The sequence below is a fragment of the Muscardinus avellanarius genome, assembly GCF_963383645.1.
Source record: "Muscardinus avellanarius genome assembly, chromosome: 12".
Taxonomy (NCBI): domain Eukaryota; kingdom Metazoa; phylum Chordata; class Mammalia; order Rodentia; family Gliridae; genus Muscardinus; species Muscardinus avellanarius.
Window position 1 is genome coordinate 4,028,324 of NC_137798.1, and position 21,641 is coordinate 4,049,964.

A 21,641-nucleotide genomic window follows, 5' to 3' on the forward strand; every position below is an offset into this window, starting at 1 on the left:
ATACAAAAAAAGAAGAAAGAAGAAATCTTTCTTGGCTATTCAGAAGATAAGAGGAAAAGAAAAGAATTCAGCTGGTTACAGGTAGTTCACACCTGTAACCTCAGTTCTTGGGAGGCTGAGACAGAAGGGTCACAAGTTCTAGGCCAGTTTTAACAACTTAGTGATGGTCTCAGCATCTTAGAAAGAACCTGTTTTAAAATAAAAATAAATAAAATAGGGTTGGGAATGTAGCTCAGAGGTAATATCCAGTATCACAAAAGAAGAGGAGGAGGAGGAGGAGGAAGGGAAAGTAACTCAGACTAGCCCATTATTGCCTAGTTTATACAGCAGCACCAAAGGAATTATCTGAGTGTTATCAACACGATATAAGCATGTCAGTAAAAGCCATTGGTTATTCTGACCCCGCCAGCCTAAATTCCCGGTTTCCTCAATTCTCTTTAATTATGCATACGGTTTCTTCTCTTTTGTTTATCTGATGGTGCATTGCCAAGCCCAGGCGTATTTGAAAGTAAATTTGTATTTCTATCAAAATGATACATGTATATGGTTTTAAAGTATAACTAAAAGGCAGAATTCCAGAATTCCAGAGACAAGAACCTGCAGTGATTTTTAGCTGTCTCTTCTGGCATTCACACAGCTACATATTTCTAAATAATACACATATTCTACTCTTTTGTATCATCCATTTTGTACACCACTGGGTTGCCTTCTGTCATGGTAGATGAGAACATCATTCTCTTGCACAATCATCTCTATTTGCATACCCTCCCAATATCATTAGAGTTTTGGGTTAAATCAACCTCCAATGTTTTTATTAATATGCAGTAATATGTTTACATTAATATGCATTAATATCATTTGCCACCAAGAATTACAGTCTGTTATTGATTGTACTTCCTCTCTCGCCTTTTACTTGTCCTGGAGTTAATTATCGCCTTACTGTTTGTTTTCTTCTTCCTGTATGCATTGCTAACCCTTCCTACGCCTCCCAAATACCTCTCTGTGCACTAGGTTCATAGCAGTGAGTAATCTATGAGTTGCACTCTTTTCTTAAGCATATCCCTGCTGAAGAACTTCATCCTCCTGTCTGTATTGGCTGCTCTATAAGCCTGTCAAAAGCACATCATCCTAGCCAGAAGTGGTGGTCCGCACTTGTAATCCCAGCATTAGGGTTGGGTGGAGACCAGGGGGTTGCAGCCTCAGCTACTTAGCAAGGCCTTTTGCAACTTAGTGAGACCCTGTTTCAATAATAAAAAAGACTAAAGAATATAGCTGGGGGTGTAGCTCAGAGATAGAAGGCCCCTGGGTTCCAACCCCAGGACCACACACACAAAGCACATCATCTAAGATTTGTGATTGCTCGCCCTCTCTGTCTCTCTCTGTATCTCTCTGTCTCTCTCTGTCTCTCTCTGTCTCTCTCTCTGTATCTCTCTGTCTCTCTGTCTCTCTGTCTCTCTCTCTGTCACTCTGTCTCTCTGTCTCTGTCTCTCTCTCTGTCTCTTTCTCTCTGTCACTCTCTCTCTGTCACTCTGTCTCTCTCTCTCTGTCTCTGTCTCTCTCTCTCTCTGTCTCTTCTCTCTCTCTCTCTCTCTCTCTCTCTCTCTCTCTCTCTCTCTCTCTCTCCAGATGATGCAGAAGCAAGGGTCCATCTTGGCATCTTGGAGGCTGAGAGTAGTTCTCACCAGACAACAGAACCTGTTGGCCCCTCATCTTGGACTTCCTATTCTTTATAAATTGTCCAGCCTGCGTATGCAGTTACAGCAGCACAGTGGACCAACACACGTCTCAAATCACACTGCCCATTGTGGCCTGCTGACACCAGGACCATCCTACTGAAACCTCCCTTCGCCACTCTGGGGTTCTCTTTGCCACTCCTCCGTGTCATGTCCTTACATCTAATCCCTGACTTCTTTTTCTTTTAGAGGAAAATATCCTCTGGTGGCTTATAGGAAAGGAGTATATGAAAGGTAAATTTTTTTGAAACTTGTATGTTGCGAAATATATTTATTCTGCCTTCACATTTGAAATTTGGCTGGATATAGAATTCTACATTGAAAATAGCCTCCAGTGTTCCTTCAGGATGTTGAAAGCACCACTGTAGAGTTGTTGTGAGGCCCAAAGCCATTCTGGTTCCTCCTCCTTGGTGCCTTACCTATTTCTTCTGAGTACTGACAGAATCTTCTCTTTGTCCTAGGCGTTTTGAAATGTCACAGTGATACGGGTCTGTGTTCATCCATTTTGTTGATACTTAATGATCCTTTCCAATATGAAAATATATTCTCCAGTTCTGAGACAGTCTTGAGTTACCTCCTGGATGGTTTCCTCCTCTGCGTTTGTCTCTTCCCTCTTTCTGGAAGTCCTATTATTTACATATTGGACCTCCTAGATCCCTTCTCTAATTTTCTTATATTTTGTGTTTTTCTCTGTCTCTCAGGCTTCTGGCAATACTTCCTGGGATATTTCCTCAACTCAGTTTCCATCAAGTCTTTTGTGTGTGTGCGCTATCAAGTTTTGTTTGTGCTCCCAGATCTTTTGAACGTTCCCTTTAAGGGCATGCCATATCTTCTTAATATCTCTCTGAGAATATTAAGGATAGTTTGTTTGTTTTTAGGTTTTCTTCCTGCAGTTCTCTCTTTCCTCTTTGTTTTGTAATCCGCTTTTGATGCCTGATCCTCCCCTGACTGACAACCCTTAGCCGTGTGCCCGTGTTTAAATGCTGAGGGTAGAAGGGATCACGTTGGTTCAGAGCTTCACAGGGGCTGATCTGGTGGGGCTGTTTGTTGGGAAATGTCTAGTATTAGTACCTTTAGGTCTTTCATCTTGGGCTCTTCTATCCTCAGAAAAGACACTTCTGGTCTCCTTCTTAAAGGCTAGAGTCCTGACCGGCAGGGTTCTGGCAGGGAATGTGGGGAGAAGACTAACAGGTGCAGGGGTGGGGGAATCTGGATGAGGTGTGGCAGTTCACCCAGTAGTGTGGACCAAGACAGCAAAACTAGCTGGGCCCTAACTGCTTCTTAAATTATGGTCAAGACCCCCGCTTTATCTCCAGTTCAAAGCAGCCTTAGCCAAGAATTACCAGTTGTCAGATAAAAGCCTTTAGCACAAAAAGTAGTCTCTAAGACAAACCCATAGAAAAGAATTATCCTTAATATCCTCAGAAAAAATATTTCATATCCTTACTTTTTTTTTTTGCGGGTCTGGGGATAGAACCCAGGGGCATTTGACCTCCAAGCTACACCCCCTGCCCTATTTTTTATTCTTTATTTTGAAACCAGGTCTCACTGAGTTGCAAAGGACCTCACTAAGTAGCTGAGGCTGTCCACGAACCGCAATCCTCCTGTCTCAGCCTCCGGAATGCTGGGATGACAAGCGTGCACCACCGCGCCCGGCTCTTAAAATTTTTTAAAAGGCCTTGGGGAATTTCTCGAGTCAGCCACTAAGTCATTTACCACTACACATCTACTTTTCAGCTGCTAAAATTTGTTACCATTGCAGAGCCAAATGGAACCAGAGTTCCTCTCCTATTCCTTGTGTCCATATGCGTTTTTATATTTTTATTTTTCACCATTCAGTTGCATTTTGAGGTAGATGTAGATCCCAAACAGGAATAATGGACTCATCTGAGAAAGTTATTTTATTGAGATTGTATTCCCAAATAAGAGCAACTTTCTTATGTGTTCTTCTTTGCAAATGAGTAAGCTCACATATCAGAGAGTGCTTTCAGCAGAAAAATTACAAAATTCTAATTCAAAATTGTGCACACAGTGTAGAATGTATTGACTCCTATAACTGGAGGTTCAGAGGTGAGGACACCTCGCTTAGCAGCCCAGAAACATCATTAAGAAGAACGTGTCACCCTGTTTCTCTATTCTGCTGCCCTCTTGTCACCATCATCCCAAGGCTGGTTCCCTTTATAGTCACCATGACTCACCGCAGTCTGATCTCAGAAGGGGTCATTAATCCATGGACGCTTCCTTTCTCTTTCCGTAATTGCAGCCCAGCCTGACCCTCTCTCTCTCCAGGCTCTTTCAGATATCAAAGTGTCTAGTCCAGTTTAAAACCACACTGCGGCTTCTCATCTAATGCCCTTCCCTGTCTCCAATTTAGACTTGATTTGTAACTCAAGCGACTCTCCTTGGGTGACGGCATGAACTTCACCTCTATCTCACTGTACCCTCCACGCGCCTCCCTATTGCCTCCATGGGGTTGGGAGGAAGACGGGGGAGAGGTAGCTCTCTCCTCCTTGCCTGGCACAGCCACTGTCCTCTCCCTGGGAACCTCAGGCAGTCTCCAGAGGACTGATATGTGGCCCTCCTGTGCACTTCACGTATGCCAGTTCTGGCTTGGGTCTGGACGCCTTCAACCTCCGCAGCACCCACCCACAGCTTCTTCTCAGACCGGCCAGTAGCCCCACGTCAGGCCAAGCTTGTGCGGCACTTACTTGACATCTGGAAAACCACCCATGCTCGCCATTTCTCCTGGGGGGTGCGCATGATTCCTCCTTTATTTGCCTTGACGGTTCTCTCCAATGAGTTTCCCATGCCCCAGAATTCCCCAAGAGCACATCAGCAAGTCTACTCCCTACCAGATTTCCAACTGAGGCAAAGAAAGCCAGCCTTGCATTTTCCACCAAGCAGATGTCTTATGACCTAGATAATGTTTAAGCTTCTGTCTTCACTCTATGTATAGTCTGGGGATATGTGGGGACAGGGAGAGGGCTGGGGAAGCAAAACTCATTTTGCCACTTCTTAGGTAATCATATGAATGTAAGAACGTTAGCTCCTCTTTAGCTGCTCTTGATCTCAGCTTTGGAGCTTTAGTCACAGTCCCAGGACATGAGGGAGGTCCTACTAAGCATCTTGTTTTACAGTCATAGTGGCCACCAGGAGAATTCTCATCAAATGCTTCCTCATTCATGTCTAGAAGCTCACTGATGAACCCTTCACAGAACAGAAGTTCTTCCTTCAACTGATCGATGAACTCACAGCATCTACCCACCACACAGAGATGTGTGCAGAGATGAATATACCACTTTGAATCTTAGTCTGAAATATAACTACAATGCACCAATAAAAAGTTAAAAATAAAATAAAACTGGGTAGAGTCCTGGTACTGTCTTTCAAGGGCTGGGTGTGGAGGAAGAAGTATACTTCTTGTAATTTGCCTTCAAAATGCATGCAGTTATATCAAATTTCCTCTGGGAGAAAAAGAAAACCTAGAGGCAGAAGGTAAGAGTTTAATTCTATGTAGACCTTAGGATAGTATCATAAATTATACCAAATTTATAAATTTATATTTATACCAAATATAAATTTTATATATAATATATAAATATAAATAATTTATATTTATACCAAATCTCCTCCATTATATCTACCAGTGGAAAAAATACAAAAGAGGATGATACTTTTGGCAGGGGAAAGCCAAAGACAAATTACAAAACATTTTTATAAGGATGTGTTAATGTAGAATAACTACAATCGAAAGAATTACTACATTTCACAGTTAAAATTTCAATTCCCCCTTCAAGGTTTGAATACAAATCAATTTCTTCAGTTCACAAAATCAAGAAAGAATATAATTTTCTTTACTTTTTTCTGTGGCTTAATTTTCATTTTGAGACCGTAGGATGATAGAAATAACCCTGAACATTCAAGACTTCCTTCCCACGCACATTTTTACTTTGATATTAGAGGGGATAGAGTAGAAAAGACCTGCATCTTCAGTGTCATTGTGGAACAGACCCCCTTCAAAATTAAATGCTCCAGATTGCTTTAACTTCTGGTCTTCGTCATGATAAGGACAGAAACCAAGGAAACTAAGACTGACATATCTGGCTAAGCATGGCCTGACTAGACAGATATATAGGTATATCACCTGGCTTGGTTTCTGTGAATTAGAACTACTTCTGTGAGACCTGAGGAGAAACAATCTAGCTGCTTCTCTCCAGTTGAACTAAATTGTATAAAATTCAGTTTCCCCTTTTTCCATTATTTGCTTATTTTTTTAGTGGAAGGCTGAATCCAGCCAGCCAGGATCCAGGCAGTTTTCCTAGCCTGGCTGCTAAGAGCAATTGCTCAGTGACCCTAACAGCTTGTCACTAAGATGACCAAGTACGTGTGTAGGCTTGAAGCCTCCTCTTCCTCCTCCTCCTCTTCCTCTTTCTCCTCTTCCTCCCCATCTTCTTCTCCTTCTCCCTTTTCTTGTGGCACTGGGGATTGAACTGGGCAGGGGGGCATTCTGCCTCGGAGCTACGCCCCAGCTCATTTTATTTTTTACAGTGGGAGAATCTATTTTTAATGCATTATTTTGGTTTTGTATCTGTGATGCTAGGGATTGAACCCAGAGCACTACACATGCTGGACAAGTGCTCTACCACTAAGCCACATTCTATTTTATTTTGAAACAGTGTCTCGCTAAATTTCTAAACCTGGCCTTGAACCTGTGATTCTCCTGTCTCAGCATCCCAAGCACTTGAATTACAAGCGTGTGCCACCACACCCAGCTTCATCTTCCTTTGATGACATTTGAGGATCTATCTGAGACCCTGTCTGGGTGGACTCTTATATGTCAGGGTTTATGACCCAGAAAGCAGGGAATGTATAGAATCCCCTTGCAATTGCATAAGTCTTTTTTTGATGCATCCATCCCTGGGGCTTTGCCTAGGAAGCAGCCTTTGGGCCTGTTTATACAGAAAAATGCAGATATCTACATTTTCATTAGTTTCCTCTGACTTCTCTCTCCCACCCACCCCAAGGGAAGCATTTTCACCCCTCTCCTTAAACCACCTTGAACCTTCGGCTAACCCAGAGTGTCTCAACATCAGCACTATTAATTATTTGGGGCCAAATAATTCTTTGGTGTAGTGAGTATTCTCAGCATTAAGGGGTGTATAGGAGCATCCCTGGACTTCAGGCCATAGTAGATGGCAGCATCTCCCATTTTTTACAATCACTACCAAAAGACCATTCTTGGCTAACCCCAAGAGTCTCCTCTGTCCTCCTAAATCATGCACTTTAATACACAAAAACTAGGAAGAGACTCAAAGGCAGTTTACTCAGCTCTGAGGCGACGGATGCCTTGCTTCTTCCTTAAGACAGTGCATGTAAATGGGAGAGGCAAGGTAAAAGGGGGGATTAGAAGCATAGGGAATAGGGTTAATATTCCTAAAGCAATGTCTCTCATGTGTTGTGTGTCTCACTCCTTGCCTTAGAATGGACTCTCCATGCCCATTCTAGCACCTCCTTTGTGTGTATACGACATTTTGTCTATGGACTGCCCGAATAAGCATACAGAAAGAAATCAAGTGGGGAAGAGAATTTAATCACTAAATTCTGATTGATGCCACTGAAAACAGAATTATCCTTAACATCTCACACATATGTCTGTACCCATGCTTCTCAGTATTGAACTTGCCTTCCGGGTTTGGAACTTGCGCTCCCTCTGTTGAATTAGAGAAAGGCTTGGGCTTTGACGAGGGTGGGGGATAGAGGCCTTTAGTCCTGGCAGGAGTTATTCCAGGGAAATCAGTAAGAACCAGCAACAACTCTACTGACAGCAAATCTCTCATCAGCTCACCTGTGAGGGAGGTTTCACCACTGCTCTGGGGCCATTATCCCTTCTATATGCATCCATTTATCGTTAATTCATTTAATTTTGTCAATAAAAGGCTCCTGAGTTCTCAGAATAGGAATATCTGCAGAAGTTCTCATAAAAAGATGCTGGAGATCATAGTTTCATTTCTGGGAAGGTTTTCAGGCTTTTTTATTATTATTCTTCTAGTTAACTGGCATCGCCTGGGCACAAATGAAGAAAAACACCGGTTGGAACCTGAGGCTAAGAGAAGGGGGAGGTATTTTAGTTTCTGACACATCATATATGGGAAATATAAAGCAGGGGGTTTATCATGGGTTCCTGTGCTCCACAGGACAACGGTTACCCTGCGGGAAGGGTGCTCTCCCAGGTCAGAAAGCAGAGAAACAAGTCCTTGGCTGTTTGCAGGCAAGTGAGTGGATGGAGACAGCATAGGCCACGCAGACAAATCAGATCCGAGGTGAAGGCAGCCAGGGCAACAGAAGCTTCCAGTGCAATTATCATCTTCCCTTTAAAGAAAGCTGAGGTGCCTCACAGTTACCTTGAACCTGGGAGGGAAAGGCTGGCCCACACCTGGCTCCACTAATCACTCAGAAGAGAGGTTGTTGAGGTTATATTCAAAGCCAGCTTTGAGGAAGATAAATAGCTTTGTCTCAAAACTCCACCTTCCTCCGGGGCGTGGTGGCGCACGCTTGTAATCCCCAAGCTTGGGAGGTGGAGACAGGAGGATTACACAGGTTCCAAGCCAGCCCCGCTGGCTTAAGAAACCCTGTTTCCAAAAATTAAAATAAAAGAGCCGGGCGTGGTGGCGCACTCTTGTCATCCCAGTATTTGAGAGGCTGACACCGGAGGATCACGGTTCGTGGACAGCCTCAGCTACTTAGTGAGGCCCTCTGCAACTCAGTGAGACCTGGTTTCAAAATAAAGAATAAAAAATAGGGCAGGGGGTTTAGCTCGGAGGTTGAATGCCCCTGGGTTCCATCCCCAAACCCACACACACACAAAAAAAGTATAAAATAGGTCTGGGAGTATAGCCCAGAGGTAGAAGGGCTTCCAGGAACCCCAGTTAAAAAAAAAAAGACTCCACCTTCCTCAAAGCCTCTCCTTCCAGGTTTCAGTTTAGGGCCAGCCACCAGCCAGGAACAAGGGTTCTGCCTTGGGCAATGAGGCTCAAACTGGCAGCAATCTAAGGAAGAGGGGGCTCGACTGCTTGTGGCTGGAGAAACCTGCAGTCGGGATTTCAGGGAAAATCCCAGAAACTGCCCAGAAACATTTTAATCTCGGTTTTTTTCCTTCCTCTCTGATGTAATGTCAAATACCTAAAAATACTTTGTTGGTAAATAAGAAAAACTACGGGAACTGATGGATCCTGCTGGATTATCATGTTAGAGTGCACACCAAATTTAATCTCCACCATTTGAGGCAAAAATGGCCTGTGGGGGCCTTGAGTGGGTAATTTTCTAGGAACAGATATTGTGAGGGAAATTTCTCTCTCTCTCTCTCTCTCTCTCTCTCTCTCTCTCTCTCTCTCTCTCCCCCCCCCCCTGCCATTGGAGCTTGAAGAAGGAGCCACTCGGATTGAGAGTACCACCAGTAGGTATGGTATAGAATTCAGAGGGTCAAAATTCCCAGCAACTTTCTGTTTGGAGATTACTCTGGTTTGTTTGAACTGGATGAGATTGCTTGTTTGTTTGTTTGTTTTCTTTTCCTCTTCTCATAACTGCTTTCTCTCCAGAATGGGGGATTTCAACACCATCTGAGCATCCTTGGCCACGTACTAATAGACTAGACAACTTCTGCTTATGACTCCATAACTAGAATGGAGTCAATATACTATTGTGACACCACACGGCCCATGTACGTGTTTGGTTCTTGTGCGAGATGCCCACTTAACAGTTCCTTAAGTCATCATTCTACTCTACAATAGGAATCGTTTTGCCAGAGGTCAGGTAAACAGGATAAAATCCCTTACGTACGAGTTTTCACACTATTGCAATGAGAACTCTTAAAAATGGGGAACTAAGTTGATGTTGCAGAAATGAAGGAAAGACTTTATTCCCCTCCTAGACAGTAAAACTCGGGAAAAAGGGGAAGACGAAGAAACTGACCCTTGGGATGCCCTAAAGCCATCCTCAGCTACTGCAGAGGCCACAACACTGCCGTAGAGGATGCTGTAACTCCGCTGCCATACGGAAAACAGGCAGGGACGGGCTTTCCAAGAGCTGACAGGGCCCTCAGTTTGGCCAGGGAGCATCCCATTGCAGATGGAGGCTGGAATCCGGATGGTCAGTGGAGAGAATGGTACCAGATTTAAAGTCCCTTCTCAACTTCAGATTTGCTAAACTGGACAAACTTTGACCCACGTTATAGAGAAGATCCACAGAGATTGGCTGATCTCTTTTGTCTCTTTGCTAATTTGCCACCCTGCTTGGGAAGATATCCACGCCCTTTTAAATATCCTGCTAACTAGCTGGGTGTAGTGGTGCACACTTGTAATCCCAGGATTTGGGAGGCTGAGACAGTCGGATCGCGTGGTTCGAGGACAGCATCAGCTACTTAGTGAGGCCCCCTGAAACCCAGTGAGGCTCTGTTTCAAAGGACAAAAAATTGGGCTGGAGGTGTAGCTCAGAGGTAGAATGCCCCTGGGTTCTAACCCCAGTACTGAAAGAAAAAAAAAAAAGTCCTGCTAAGTGCAGGTGAAAGAAAGATAGTGATGGACAAAACCAATGAGAAGGCACCGTGTCTCCAACACAAAGATCCCGCTGCTGGACCTGTTGTTCTCTTTGTAGGACTTGATTGGAATCCGAGGCATGCAGACATGATGGGTCAATTAGGTCATTGTAAGCAGTGTGTATTGGCAAGGTTAAGGAGAGTGGGGCCTAAACCTTGAAGATTATTTTTATTTATTTATTTTATGAGTCTGCGGATGGAACCCAGGGGCATTCGACCTCCGAGCCATACCCCCAGCCCTATTTTTTATTCTTTATTTTGAAACAGGGTCTGAGTTGCACAGGGCCTCACTAAGTAGCTGAGGCTGCCTGCAAACCCAGATCCTCCTGTCTCAGCCTCCCAAACGCTGAGATTACAAGCGTGCGCCACCACGCCCGGCAAACCTAGAAATTTAAATAAAATAACAAAAAATAAAGGTAAATGAGGTTACCCAAGCATTCTTAGAAATTTGTTTTAGACATTTTTTGAATTTATCAGGTATACTGAAAGCACATGGATGCTGATCCACAGAAACCCCAGAGGATACGAGAATATTCAACATGACTTTTATAGGGAGAAGCACCCAACAGGCTCAAAAAATGTAAAATCTAGAAAGGACTTTAGAAATGAATCCATCCCAGCCGGGCGTGATGGCGCACGCTTGTAATCCCCGAGATTGGGAGGCTGAGACAGGAGGATCCCACGGGTTCGAAGCCAGCCTCAGCTACTTAGAGAGGCTCTCAGCAACTTAGTGAGACCCTGTTTCCAAATAAAGTATAAAATAGGTCTGGAAGTATAGCCCAGAGGTAGAAAAGCTCCTGGGTTCTACCCCAGTACTACAAGAAAGAAAAGAAAGAAAGAAAGAAAGAAAGAAAGAAAGAAAGAAAGAAAGGAAGGAAGGAAGGAATCCGTCCCAGTCAATGGAATTGCTTATATGATACAAGACATACAGAAACAGCGAGACAAGGTATAGTTTTTGTGGCTCCAGCAGGACAGGACGTGAGGAGAGGAAGGCTGGGACGAAGTAAATATGGAAACAGAACTATCCAGAGGAGACCGATGTGCATATGCAGAGTAGAGGGATGTTGGAGATGTGACTGGCCAACTTAAAAAAAAAAGGGAATGGGAGATGGAGGAGGAAAGGTACAAGATGGTGAAACAGGCCAGGATTTGATGATGCCGGAAGAGGCCCTGGGCTCCTTCCTCTCTCTCTCAGGGCCAACTGAGAGCGCCCCAGGGAGCCCAGATAAATCTGACAGTGGGGGATTCAAATATGAAGTTTCTCTCTAACACAGGAGCTACTTTTCTTATTATTAATATTGAGGTGATTTATCCCAGCAAAAAGACAGCATCTGTCACGCAGCAAAGGAAGAAGAAGTGCAGAAAAGAAACAAACAAAAAAAACCTTCCTCCAACTTCTGGACTGCCAGCTGGGAGACTTGAGAGTGAAAGCACAGATTCCTCTACATGCCAGACCATCCAGTTCCATCACTGGGATAATACTTACTGTGCAAACTGAATGCTCAAATAACCTCGTCAAAAAAAAAAAAAATAGGAATACGATAGAAAATGAAATAATGAATTTTTTTTTTTTGCGGGTCTAGAGATGAAACCCAGAGGCATTTGACCTCCAAGCTACACCCCCTGCCCTATTTTCTATTCTTTATTTCGAAACAGGGTCTCACCGAGTTGCAGAGGGCCTCACTAAGTAGCTGAGGCTGTCCGCGAACCTCGATCCTCTGGTCTCAGCCTCCCGAGGGCTGGGATTACAAGCATGTGCCACCACGCCCGGCTCTGGAATAATGAATTTTATGCAGTTTGATCCAACTGGAGAGAAGCGGCTCCTCTGATCCTCTAGTCCCAGGAAGTGATGTCCATTTAGACAAACAAAAACCAGGTGATATACCTAGGTAGATGTAGCCAGGCTGTGCTTAGCCAGGGAGCAGGTCTCTGGCAGAGATCTTAGTTTCCTTGGTGTCTGTCCTCAGCATGAGGAAGTTCAGAAGTTAAAACAACTTGGGGCGTAGCCGGGCGTGGTGACGCACACTTGTAATCCCTGCGCTTGGGAGGCTGAGACAGGAGGATCGCGCAGGTTCAAAGCCAGCCTCAGCTACTTAGTGAGGCTCTCAGCAACTTAGTGAGACCCTGTTTCCAAATAAAGTATAAAAAAGGTCTGGGAGTATAGCCCGGAGGTAGAAAGCCTCTGGGTTCCACCCCCAGTACCACCAAAAATAAATAAATAAATAAATAAATAAATAAATAAAACAACTTGGGGCTTTTCATTTGAAACCTCACTGGCCCAAAGTCACAAGCCTCCACTATGGTGGAGCTGGGATTGGAGGACACAGGAGCAGTCTGACCTCAGTGTTCAAGGGCCTCGCCATGTGCCTTGGACTCTGCCTGGAGGATGCCCGGGGCTGCATGCCCCTCTTCCCTTCTGGAGCTCAACCTAGAAACTGGGGCAGTCCGTCCATCAACTCAATCTGGAATACGTCAAATAGCTGTCACTTCAACCGAGTGTCACGTTTTCTCCTTTAGGAATTGTTTTCTTTGGCTGCAGCGACAGGAAACCCCTACTGTGATGCTACATCTCCATTTGTGGGAGAAAACATGAATGTCTTTCACTAGACACCACGCAGAAAGAGGTTCAGATGGTGCGCCACTTGGGAGGAGGAAAAACATAGCTCGTACAACCTTTTTAGTTCGGAAACTGCTTTTGAATTTTTTTTTTTTTTTTTTTTTTTTTTTTTTTTTGGTCCTACTGGGGTTCCTGGAAGCCCTTCTACTTCCGGGCTGCACTCCCAGACCTATTTTATACTTTTTTATTTTTGGAAACAGGGTCTCTTAAGCCAGCAGGGCTGGCTTCAAACCAGTGCAATCCTCCTGTCTCCGCCTCCCAAGCGCGGGGATTACAAGCATACGCCACCACGCCCGGCTGCTTTTGGATTTTTATTAAAATGTTATTCTAGCCAGGTGTGGTGGCACACGCTTGTAATCCCAGCATTCAGGAGGCTGAGACCGGAGGATCGCAGTTCACAGACAGCCTCAGCTACTTAGGCCCTCTGCAACTCAGTGAGACCCGGTTTCAAAAACAAAGAATAAAAAATAGGGCAGGGGGTGTAGCTCTGAGGTCGAATGCCCCTGGGTTCCATCCCCAGACCCACACACACACAAAAAAAGTTATTCTTCGAAGAGTATAGAAATACATCTGGCATTAGCCTGTTAGAAGTCGACCATTTACTTCAAATATACATGAGAAATATACCCAACCAGATTCTGCTTCATCAGAATTTATTAAGTTATACATAGATATCATCAGGACGACACCAAAAGGGCTACATTTGACAGATTCTTATAAAGTGGACAAAATTCTCTGACGGATATTTTCCGCTTGATAGAAGCTGTAACAATTATGAAGGCTATGATAGACAAGCTTGAAGGGACACAGCGCTGGCTCTCGGGGCCAGCAGCTACGACAGCATGCACACGGGGTCCAGGAGGCAGGGGAGCCTCGAGGGAGGGGCCGGGCCCCCCAGTCCGCTGTGAGCAAAGGACGCAGCGAGGGAACAGACACAGAGAGGAAGGCGCTCCCTCCCCCAGGGCAGGGCCACAGGATTCAGGAATCACAAGACAGCACATCCAAGAGGAGAAAGGGAAAGCACACGCTGAGCTTCCTCAGGGGACAAGGGGCCAGGGAGGCCAAAGGAGGGATGTGCTGGGACCAGTCTTTGGGATGTGGAAGTTTGGGATGAGGAGACCCTCCCACTGCCCCTCAAGCTCGCTCAAGGCACCAGTTGGCCCCCAAGGACCACTAACAGGAACAAAACGCTCAGAGAGAAATGGAGAGTGGAGCTGGATTTGCCCTCACTAGCGTGAAGTGTTACGTTTGAACCAGCCTGGTGAGATCCGTCCCACAGTGGGCTAGAGCCATGTATGAGAACCACCAGAGGACTAGTCAGCTGAGGACACGGCCCTCCCTCTCTCACCCACTTTGGCTCCCACCTGAGACTTCATTGCAAAGGGGAAATGAAGACCTCCTCTGAGCGAGGTGTCTCCTTGGCTTCTGATGTTGATTCTTCCTGTTCTGGTCCTCTCTCTCTCAGAACCACAGCTGCACCACACACTGAAACTGAGATCGATGTGCCTGGCCCTTCTCTCAGTCCGACAGAGACGACAATTTTTTATTCTTTATTTTGAAAAAGGGTCTCACTGAGTTACAGAGGGCCTCACTAAGTGTAGCTGAGGCTGGCCCCGAATCCTGATCCTCCTGTCTCAGCCTCCCAAATGCTGGGACTACAAGCGAGCGCCACCACGCCTGGCTCTTATCCACCTTTTAATTCCAAACATTTCCATAAGATGATTTGTTCCAAAATAGTTTACTCATAACTGACTGTTACAGAGCACGTGTTGTGGAGAAAAAGACCACAGTGCCACGGGTGTTTCTCAGTCTTTCTTTCCTGCCTCTAAGCTTCTCTCTCATTTGATGAGAAAACACAGTTTAAGAGAAAAACCACAGTGAAGAGCCTGCCAGCATTTTCCAGCCAACACTGGCCATGGCTGGAGGGGGGACCAGTACATCTTTCTGAGCCTTGACGATATCAGGGTAATGGAGAACAACTCTCTCCCTCAGCCCCTGGCACTTCGATCCCTGTGTCTGTCAAACAGGAGCGGAATAGTCATCCCTTACTTATATCTCAATGAAAGGCATCGGGGTGATCGGGACCTCCAGAGAAATAGTTTTAGGCATTATGACCCTACCTTCGCAATGTCGTAGGTTTTCCTACTTGTTATGTTTAGCTCACCCAATGGACATCTTCTTCACAGCCATGCCACTGTCACCACCTTGGACTTTCCCTACAGTGCCTCGGCTCCCTCTGAGCTCCTTTCTGTATGTTTTCTGCTGAACCCAGAAAAATGGGAATCTACCCCCAAATAAATACATGGAGCAACCACCCTAAGACCTGCTCCAAACCGCCCAGCTTTCGTCCCACAGAGAGAAATATGGACTTTACTGAGGACGTGGATCACTGAGGCAATGAATGGAGAGGCCGTTTGACTTCACAGATTTCCCTTTCATTCGAAAGCACTCGGCCCACACAGGAGGACTCGCCCCACAGTGGGCTGGATGCGCTCACACAACTCGCATGGCCAGAGCGAAGGACGGGCAGCGATGCAGACGCTCCGGTCGCTCCCGGGGATTCCCAGTGCTCGCTAGGAATCCACCTCCGGGAAGATGCTCACTTTGTTGTTCCTGCTCATCTTGCGCTCCACCCTGCCCGCCTTGGGCATCTTTGTCTGGATCAGCTCTTCTGGGGTATTGCCCAGTGGAGGAAGCAGCCTCTTCTTGCTATTCCGGGTCTCTGAAAGCCACTGAGGGGGCAACTCAAAAGGCCCAAAGCCAAACTGCAGGGAATACTTGTCAGGGAAGGTCTCGGGCTCCACGGGGGCTGCTGGTGCCACCTGGGATATAGAGTCCACTGTGCCTGGGGGTACAAACTGGGACCCGTGTTCTCCCTCCAGGCAGGTGCTCAGCCCCTCTTTGGCCTGGAAGTCAACTGAGCCCAAGTACTTGGCCTCGCTCTCTTCCTCATCCTCCGTGGGCTTAAAGATCTGCTGCTGTCCGATGTGGAACATCTCCAGGAGCTGGCTGCCAGAGCGCAGGCTGGGTTCCAGGCTGGCGTCGGCCACCCCGCTCCCCGCGCTAACCACGTTACGGCGACTGTACCGGTGGTGCAGTTGCACCAGGGTCCCTATCAAGCACTTGCGGACTGATTTGTTCACAGTTAGAAAGAGCACGGGGTTTGCCAGCAGAGAGACTTTGGGCAGCCAAATGGCGGTAAGCAGCAAGAATACAGACGTGTCGGGCACGTTAAGCACAGTCTGGTAGACAACCAGAGTGGCGTAGGGCACGCTGCACAGGATGAAGACCATCACCATGGACAGCAGGGTGGCGTGCAGCTCGGCCTCCCGCTGGGAGGCATAGGGGATAGAGATGGTGTTCTGCGGGGTCCGGAGCGCAGCTATGATGGCCTTCTTCTTCTGGCTGGCACTCAGGGCCCGTCGGATCAGGATCAGGAAGAGAAACACCACAGCCACAGGCACGATGACCGTGGTGATGTTGTAGACCAGAACGTATACCAGGTGGCCCAGGGAATTGCTCCAGACTTCTGTGCAGGTGGACATGGCATAGATGTCGGCCACATTGGTCACTGCAAACACAGGGACACTGGCCACCACTGCGTGGGCCCAGATGTATATCACCAGTTCCCGGGACCTGGAGTCAGATATTTTTCTCTCCAGTGGATAGAGGACTGAGTAGTACCTGGATGATACACAAATGAGATTAATTTACCAATAGTAGGTGAGAGAGGGAAATGGCTAGGTCTCTTGTTTTTAATTTGGCTTAAGAAAGGGAATCTTAAGGGGAATCCAGGAAGCCAAACCTTAAGTTTCTAGAACTTTGCAATACAATGAAAAGCATCACATAATCACTACACCAAGACAACAACAAAAGTCAATTCATGGCTACGCTTAGAATTATTGCCCCAGGATTAAAACCTATAGTACCCTCAAAATAAAGGATGCCTCTGCTTGCTCTAAAGGCATCTAGTCTGTCTGTCTGTCTGTCTGTCTGTCTGTCTGTCTGTCTGTCTGTCTTGGCTACTTCAGATTGAGCCCAGGGGCGTTCTATTTCTCAGCACTTGTTTTATTTTGATCAATAGCATTGTTCTCATGACAATTCTAAGGGCAACCAATAGGTCTAAAATACCTGCACAATTACATTTTTGTTAGAATTAGATAATACTTTTTTTTTCCCCTTTCAAGCTAAACAGAATTCCAGATGTACTTTGTTTTGCTCTCACCAGCGACTTTTTTTGTGTGTGTGGTATTGGGGGTGGAACCCAGAGGCTTTCTACCTCTGGGCTATACTCCCAGACCCATTTTATATTTTATTTGGAAACAGGGTCTCACTAAGTTGCTGAGAGCCTCACTAAGTAGCTGCGGTTGGCTTCGAACCTGCGCGATCCTCCTGTCTCAGCCTCCCAAGCGCGGGGGTTACAAGCGTGCGACACCACGCCCGGCATATCACCAGCAATTTGAAGAAATGGGATAATTCTTCATTCCCTAGAGCCACATGTACCATGCAGGGGCTGCCACCAGCCATCAGAGATATGGTGAATTTCTTCCTATCAGCTCAGCCCACATCCTTGCCATCAGCTAATACTGGAGTTGACCTCCCAACCTCAGTGACATACAGTCATTCAGCCCTAAAAGTAATGAAGTACTGATACATGCTATAAGACAGATGAACCTGAAAACATGCCCAGTGAAAGAAGCCAGGCAGAAAGGCACACATACTATATGGCCCTGCTTGAAACTCCAAAAGGAAAACATGGAGATTGAAAGCCTGGTAGCTGCCTGGGTCTGGGGATGGGATTGGGAGCAACTGTAAATGGGCTCAAGGTTTCTTGGAAGGTGCAGCTAAAATTCGTTGACTTGCACCTTTAAATGGGTGAATTTTATAATATGTAAATCATATTGTAAAACCCACTCTAATTTTTAGTAGTATTATTTGGGGGTATTGGGGATTGAACCCAGTGGCATTCTACCATCGAGCTACAACCCAGCCTTTTTATTTTTTTTTAATTTTGAAATGAGATCTCATTAATTTGACCTCGCCAAATTGCTTAGACTGGCCTTGAACCTGCAATCCTCATGTCTCAGCCTCCCCGAGTACTGGGATTATAGGTGTGTGCCACTGCACCCAGCAAAAAAACTATTTTTGTTTTCAACCTCCAGGAAAGAGTCCAGGGTGTAAAACTGAAGACTTCAGACTTCACCATTACCAGATACAGTGGCCCACACCTGGAGTCTGAGCTTCTAGAAAGGCTGAAGCAGGAGGAGCACTTGAGTACAGGAGTTCAAAGCCAGCCTCGGCAACATAGCAAGACCCTGTCTCACAAGAAGAAATATTTCTCAAGAGCAGGGAGTACGGGGGCAGTTGAAGGGATACCTGCCAAGAACACAAGTAGTTGAGCACCAAATGCATTAAGGCACCCACCAGCATGTCAACTTGAGGCAAAGACTCTGACTTCCAAATTACAGATGATGGAGCCGGGCGTGGTGGCGCACGCTTGTAACCCCTGCACTTGGGAGGCTGAGACAGGAGGATCGCACAGGTTCAAAGCCAGCCTCAGCTGGCTTAAGAGACCCTGTTTCCAAATAAAATATAAAATAGGTCTGGGAGTGTAGCCCGGGGCTAGAAGGCCCCTGGGTTCCATCCCCAGTACCGCAAAAAAAAAAAAAAAAAAAAAAAAAAAAAATTACAGATGATGGCAAGAAGTAAGATACAGGGTCCATTTAGGAATAAGCATCCCTTTTTAAATGACCAGAAGAGAAAACAACCACCATGACGATATGAAGCCTTGGAATGAAATCCCCCAGAGGGATTCTGGTGTTACCCGTCTGGGTCCAAATGGGCCATCTTAATCATTTGTGAAATAACCACTGATTCACTTCTGAATCACACAAAAATGTTTTCACCTTGCATCAAAAGTCCCAGATTGCAGTTATCAATCAGATGAGCAATCTAGTTCAAATGGCAATGCAAGTCCGATTCCAACCGAGCTGAAGTGGCAGCAGAGCCTGCAGCTCTGCTCCAGCGTCCTCGGGACAGAGCCCTACCCCGGGGCTCTGCGCGCCTGGCGAGGCTGTTTGGGAGTTCACTTCCTGTCTATTGACCACTAGCAGACTGAAAAGTAGTGTGTGGAACTTTAATGATTCTTCATTTGTTTCATGATGTTTTGTTTTCAGTACACTTTTTTTTTTTTTTTTGGCAGTACTGGGACTGGAACTTAGGGGCATTGTACCTCTGAGCTACACCCCCAGCCATATATATATATATATATGTGTGTGTGTCTTTTTATTTTTGAAACAGGGTCTCACTGAGTTGCAAAGGGCCTCACTAAGTAGCTGAGGCTGCCCGAGAACAGCGATCCTCCCATCTCAGCATCCTGAATGCTGGGATTACAAGCCTGCGCGCCACCACGCCCAACTTAGTATACTTAAAAAAAAAAAAAAAAAAAAAAAAAAAAAAAAAAAAAAAAAGTTGAAGCCAGGAGGAGGGAGGGAGCCAGGGAAAAGCCCACCAAGGGCTGTGTGCGCGCCTATCACTACCACTGTGAGCTGTACTCTATGATGTGCTTTTTATAATGCACCCAAAAGAGTATTTTTTTTTTTTAATCTGAATCTGAACATGGTGGCTTGCACATACTTGGGAGGCTGAGACAAGAGGATGACAGGTTCCAGGGCAGGCTCCACAACCTAGCGAGGCCCTCAGCAACCTAGCGAGACCTGTTTCACGATAAAAAGGGTTGGGGATGGAGCTCAGAGGTAGAACTCCCATGGGTTCGATCCCCAGTACCAAAAAATAAAAATAAAAAATAGTCACGTCTCTGGGAACCTGAACTTACCTGTCCAAAGCAATGGCGGGGAAGCTGAGGATGCTCACAGAGCAGAAGACTTTGTGCAGAAACTTGGCGACCTTGCAGAAGAGCATGGTGTAGATCCACCAGCAGCAGTGCGGGCTGGCGCTGAGCACGATGTCGAAGGGCACGCACACCAGACTGGCGCAGATCCCCGAGCAGGCCAGGTTTTTAATGAACCTGTTGGTGACAGATTGGAACACGGTTGTGCGGCAAGTTGACCATAACACCATGAAGTTTCCTGGCCGGACAGGCAAAAATAAAGAATAAAAATAAAAACAGAAACAAATTAAGAATTTAAATTAAAAGGAAAAAAATACTGGTTAAAAGATTTAAAGACACATTCAAAATGCGATGTCAAAGAACTTCATTCAAATACACACGATATTGCCAATTTATGTAAAATTATTAAATCATACACATATCTAAAAGTCCAGATGAAGTTTTAGTGGTGAGTTCTATTATTTAACTTTAGGAAAAGCCGGGCGTGGTGGCGCACACTTGTGATCCCCGCGCTTGGGAGGCTGAAACAGGAGGATCGCACGGGTTCGAAGCCAGCCTCAGCTGCTTAGTGAGGCTGTCAGCAACTTAGTGAGACCCTGTTTCCAAATAAAATATAAAATAGGGCTGGGAGTATAGCCCAGAGGTAAAAAAAAAAAAAATCCCCTGGGTTCCACCATAAAAAAATTAATTTTAGGAAAAATGTTATTATTTTGATGATGGTTCAGTACCATTGGCATATAAACAACTAGCTAGATTTACTTAATCTCGTTAACTTTAATTACCAAGTTTACTAATGACTTCCAAGTTGCCAAACTACAACACAAATGTGCTGCAAGCCACACGTGTCATTTAAATTTTTCTAATAAATATATGCTCATAAAGTAAAAAGGCAAGCGGTATTTTGACACTAGATTTTATTCAACCCAGTAGCCCCAAATCATTTTAATATGTTATTATTATTTTAAAATTAATAAAGTGCTTTCCGTTCTTGTTTTTGTAGTCAGTCTTCAAAATCCTGGGTGTGTTTTGTTTCAGCTCATCTCAGTTGGAACTAGTCAAGTTCCAGGTGCTCAGGGGTCACATGTAGCTCGTAGCTACTGCACTGAACAGTAATATTCCAGTTTTCAGCAGCCACGGAACCACCAGCCACCTCTCTCTGAGCTTTCTCTCCTGTGGCTTCCCTCCCAGCCTCCCACCCCAGCCCGGCTGCTCTGAACCTTCTGCTAGGCCCTCCTCACCCTCTCTGCACCTCTCACTCTTCTATCTTGTGGCTTTCCACCAAAATGCTGATGGCTTCCAAATTCATATGCAAAGGAGGCCTCTGCTCTCCACCGGAGACTCCTCTTCCCAACTATATCACTGATTCTCCACCCCTCCATCTATTTCACACCACGGGCTCCTCCAGGGCCTCCCTGAGCCAGGCTTACCCACCTAATCTCACACCTCGCTCTCCCTGGCTCGCTGGGCACCAGCTACGGTGCCTTTTCTGCTCTTGAAACACCTGTCTCAGTGCATTTGCACAAGTTTTTAAAAATGTGCTTTTATTAAGCATCATAATTATACGTCATAATGAGGTTCCACGCAAAGAAGCCCACATGTACACAGCACTTGGTGTGTCCTCCCCATCCTCCGACATATTATTGAGATAACGTTGCATCTGTACAAAGCATTATTTGAACTGTCTCCGTCACCAAGTCTCCCCACGTGGCTCCCAGGTCCCCTCCACTCTTCTGTTACCTCCCCTCATTTTTCTGGTCTCTTTTGTTTCCCCTTTTCTCTCTAGCTTCCACAACGAGAGGAAACAGACGACCTCTCCTTTCTCAGACGTTTGTACGAGTTTTTTTTAGTTAA

The 21,641-nt window shown here is 45.6% G+C and overlaps 1 protein-coding gene across 1 annotated transcript in view; it reads right to left on the bottom strand.

Moving 5' to 3' along the window:
• Positions 1 to 15,513: 15,513 nt before the first annotated feature.
• Positions 15,514 to 21,641, bottom strand: part of GPR176 (G protein-coupled receptor 176) — a gene marked incomplete at both ends in the record, with an annotated part of 73,555 nt that continues 67,427 nt past the window's right edge. Inside the window, 2 exons of the mRNA XM_080707960.1 lie at positions 15,514 to 16,624; positions 19,776 to 20,028. Of these exons, the coding sequence (XP_080564086.1) occupies positions 15,514 to 16,624; positions 19,776 to 20,028 (1,364 nt within the window). The remainder of the gene's footprint in view (positions 16,625 to 19,775; positions 20,029 to 21,641) is intronic.